At 33.5% G+C, this 4,689-nt stretch overlaps 1 protein-coding gene across 1 annotated transcript; it reads right to left on the bottom strand.

The window, feature by feature from the left end:
- Nucleotides 1–355: 355 nt before the first annotated feature.
- On the bottom strand, nt 356–868 carry LOC136973098 (glycine-rich protein-like). The gene is made up of 2 exons (XM_067267797.1): nt 812–868; nt 356–722 (listed from the first exon to the last, which is right to left on the bottom strand). Exons 1-2 carry the CDS (start codon nt 821–823, stop codon nt 420–422), a joined length of 315 nt encoding a protein of 104 aa, XP_067123898.1. The 5' UTR covers nt 824–868; the 3' UTR covers nt 356–419.
- Between the last annotated feature and the right edge of the window lie 3,821 nt (nt 869–4,689).

The raw sequence follows: 4,689 nt of genomic DNA, 5'->3' as shown, positions 1-4,689 counted from the left end.
TTACTTTCAGTTTTTAAATTTCATTTATTTATAACGAAAGTCTTTTTATTACGTGCAGAAACAACATTCATAGAAACAACCAGACACACTCCAGTAGAGAAACTTTCTTGTCTGTGCCCGAATTTGAAAGACTGGCAAAGAAAAGGCTCAGATTTATCGTTGCCAGACTTTCAGGAGTCTTGTAAATCTAGCATTTTTCAATTACTTCAGTCTATAATTTTTAATTTAAAAGAAAATCTATTTCCCTATATTGTATATTAACTATAGTTCTTACTGGTCGAATTTAAATTAAACCTGCATTCTCTAAAATACAAGACAAAAACAATAGAAAAAAGGCAAAACAAGTTAATGAAGCGAAAAAAAATAATTTTAATGTGACAAATATTAATTTACAACGTAATTTTCATCCATCTTCGGCTCTACCAAACTTTTCCATGTCCGAGTCCATATCCAAGACCGAGTCCGTATCCACCATATCTCAGGCCGAGTCCGTATCCACCGTAACCCAGACCGAGTCCGTATCCGTAACCACCGTATCCCAGACCGTATCCGTAACCTGGATGACGGACAGATGTGCTGTAGGCTACGGCACGTCCTACGGGGTATCCGTAGCCGTAACCACCGTAACCACCGTATCCGTAGGGTGCTCCGTATCCGTAACCGGCGTAACCCAGATAACCGGCAAGGGAGGTGGCCACTAAGGCAAACAGGATAGCTGCGATCTGTAACCAAAAATTTCCTGTTAGACCTCTATAATAGAGTATACAAAGAGATATACATTGTGTTATGTATACAGTAAGACTGTACTCACCATAGACTTCATGTTGATGGTTGCTGCGTGTGTTGGTGTGGTTCTGACTAATCTGGATCGGCACAACTCCTTTTATACTAAAATTCGAAGGTATTTACTTGCATTAATTTAAAATATAACGAGTTTTACGTGGAAAAAAGTAATAAAAAGTGTCAAGGTTCCGTTCGAGTTGAAGCGAAAATTGTTTTATCTATGGATATGTCATGTAACACTGTATGTACTGTTAAGGGTGTACATGACCCTTAATTTTGTGACGTATCACGTTGTCAATGAACGACTGGTTTGTGTCGTTTATTTATAACAAAGTTCCTAAAATTAATGAAAGTCGATTTGCAATTATTTCGTTTAGAATTGAATTTAGTGGGTTCATACGAGTAGAGTATGAGTATTTATTTCTTACTGATTGATGCCATTCGATAGTTTTACAACACATTTCTAAATAATTAAAAGGAAAATCTGATAGGAAAATGATTTCATTGTCGTACAATTTTACATTTTATTGAACGCAGGATAATGTTCCTTTAAAGAGAAAATTTCGACAGAAATTGGAATAATTTTGATTAAAAAGACTGACGTTTATCAATTTTTTAGAACGTGAAGGAATTCGATTTTGGTGTTAAATCTTTAAAGGTTTTAATTTACGGAATTTTAGGTTAATAATTTTCGTAGAAACGAAGTATTGGCAAAAAATTAATTTGGCAATGAATTGTTTTAACGTTCTTTATATCACGCGAGAGAAATTAAATGGGGTTGGTTCATTTACAGATGTCGGAGATCTTTTCACTTATGTTGTGATATTAAAAAACGTATTTAATTAAATATCAGATATAAAATCAATAAATAAAGAATCTGTTAGTAGTTATTGATAAAAATTTTAATATCTGTCGTTTTTCTATAGGTTCTTTAAAACAAAGACCAAGATTTAAGACCTTCAAGTTCAAAGTAAATATTCTTGCTCTCCCTTTCTATCGAGTTCTGATACTTTAGAATAAAAGACAAAGGTAAGAATTTCTGAAACGTTACAATACTTTCTATGATGACGCAGGGTCGTTCCATTGTGTTCTCGTATAATTAAATACATTTTTACGTATCTCAAGCGGATTATTTTAATTAAAGTTGAAAAACAAAAAGAGGAAAATAGACGTGCTGATCCAAGAAGATGCGATTCCGAAAAGGGAGGTTCAGAAGATGATTCTACTAATATATTCTTCTTTAGATTGGATCGGGTTGTTATAGAGATTGCAGGAATCTGTATTAAGCGGAAAGTACTTTTTTGTAACTCTTAGGGTCTTACGAGTTACAAAGATGTTCCTTCCGCTTAATACAGTTCGAAAGATCGTATGCAATCACTATATGTACACAAATCCGTTTATTACACTTAAACAGATGTTTCTATTAGAGGAAAATCAGAAAAAACAGTGTTTGTTAATTTATCTGAAAAACGATGATAAACCGATGTCAAAATACGAATTTTTATATTATATCATTTTACCAGATGACACTGCAAACTACAAAAGGTTACACCTGGCCTGAAGGTCGAAGTTTCTCTATTTATGGATTAGGTGCAACCTCGAGACATCGTTCGAAGTCGATATAAGAAAAAAGTTTCCATTCTCGAAGCTTACTGACATATTATTAGAATTGATAACAGGAGTTTCTGGTCGTTCCGATCAAGAAACAGATGGAGTCCTTCGACGGTTTAATCGATCTTTTATAGTAATAACGCCATATATTCGCCTAGTGTTAAACGTGAGAAATTTTCACTTAAAATTAAATGTTTTACTTTTGTTTTCTGTAAGAAATGTATAACAAACATTTGTTTCACAACAAATAATAAGATGTCAGTATAAGATTTATAAATGAATATCAGTATAAGATTTTTCAGTAATGCTTTTTCTTATTGAAAAAACAAATTTAAACAGAAGTACATCAGAATGGCTACGTAACTTCTCACCTTCTGCTAAACATGAAAATACTAAAATAAATATTGTTTGCCTGTCTTTTGAAATTGCCACTCAACCACAGCGATCTTCTTTATTAGTATGTTGTGATGGTATTACAGAAGCAAATCATTTCTTGAATCATAAACGAGAACGGGGCCAACCCAGACAGAATCGAAATAGTTAAAAGCTAGTAGAAATTTCAATAATCTTTCATCGGTTTAGTGAAATTTATCAAGTTTTGTTGGATAATCTACGGAAGACTACAATTTTTTATAAGCATGCAGACGTAAATAAAAACATTCTACAGAAGAAAATACACATAACAGTAAACAGGAGTAAAAGTACTACGAATAAATGATATATAATAGATCCATTCACCAATGATGTTTCTTTAATGACGTTCTTACAGAACTACTTAATTTATGTAATATATAAACACCATGGTATAATACAGTTCTGTTATAATGGCTAATGTGCAGGTAGCGCCACTGTCCGAACAGCCAGCGCCACCGTTCGAACAACCAGCGCCGCCAATCGGACAGCTACAAAAAACTTTTGTAAACTCATCTATAAAAAGGAAAATTATATGCAGCATTTATCTTCTGAGTGCATTATTGATTTACACCTTAATAAGTTAATATGTGTTTACACCTCAGTTACGTAAGAGGAAATCGTCAAAGTACAAAAGAACGGCTTATTCTAATGAGGATCTTCCTCGAGACAATCCACTCGCTCTTCTTTCCATTTTATTTCTTAATGACTTACCGTGTTATCTAAGAGATAATTCGCTGTACGGCACATCATTGGTGAACGACTGTTTATTGTACTCTGGCTGACTCTGTGGTGTCCTTGCAGACGAAACTTGATATTATAACTCAGTATTGTCATAACAATAATAATAATAATCTAATCATTAATAGGGCAAGATCTAAAGTTGCGATTTTCTATGATAGAGAAATTGAAGTCTGACAAACTATCCTTATGAAACAAGTTGGGGATTTGACATGGTTTTTTAATGTGTACATGATGTATTAATGTGTGGGGAAAGTTTGGAATGAGAAAATGTGCCGATTGTTGCGTACAAAGAATGTTTTAACAGTTGGCAGAAGAACTTCAGACTCTTCGGACCACGATTTTTGAAGATGTAAGGAGTTTAAAATGCATATGAATGTCAATAAGACAAAACTTTGAGCGTTAAAGAGAATGGACAGAACGTGCAATTCAACTAAATAAGAACGTTTGCAGCAAGCGAGTGATAACTAAATAATTTAACTATATAACTTATGAAATACCATTCCAGTAGAGGATGTGGTTCTCGCGTATTTCTCATACGTGATACATGATGGATCCTGTGAAGGTTTGACCATCCCTATTACATATTATGATATTTTATAAGTATTTATAAGCCAAATGACAGTCATGTTACATGTTTAAATATAGTTTTGGAAGTGAAATACTTGAACTTGAAAAACACTTGATTTTTGACTATGGACTTGATTGGATTGACGGAATTGAGTAATTAATCTGTCAAATGAAAAATGCCTCCATGAAGGACTTTTATGGGAAGCTGGCCCCTAGTTAGATATGTTAGACACGTGAAGGAAACCCGAAAAACCAAGTGGCCAACCTGTTGATGAGGCGCGAACCCACGACCAGATGTCAGTGTTCAAGGTTTCATCAAGTCGATTACTGGTGAGTATTATAAGTCAGTGTTTGCTAGTCACGTTTACTCACATCCATATTATCTAATAACATAAATATAACAAAATATAATGAAACCTCTGAACAACGGCCACTGCCAGAAACATAAAAAATTGCCGCCGTTATTGAAGGTTCGAATATAATGTATTAAAATGTTACAGTCAGTGCTAATTTTTTCATTTTTGTACACTAAAAATAGAATATTCACACTTAAAAAATTAATAATAATAAAAA

This window comes from Centruroides vittatus, unplaced genomic scaffold (genome assembly GCF_030686945.1).
Source record: "Centruroides vittatus isolate TY-2023 unplaced genomic scaffold, ASM3068694v2 contig_3084, whole genome shotgun sequence".
NCBI lineage: Eukaryota > Metazoa > Arthropoda > Arachnida > Scorpiones > Buthidae > Centruroides > Centruroides vittatus.
This window is presented reverse-complemented; position numbering and strand designations above follow the sequence as displayed.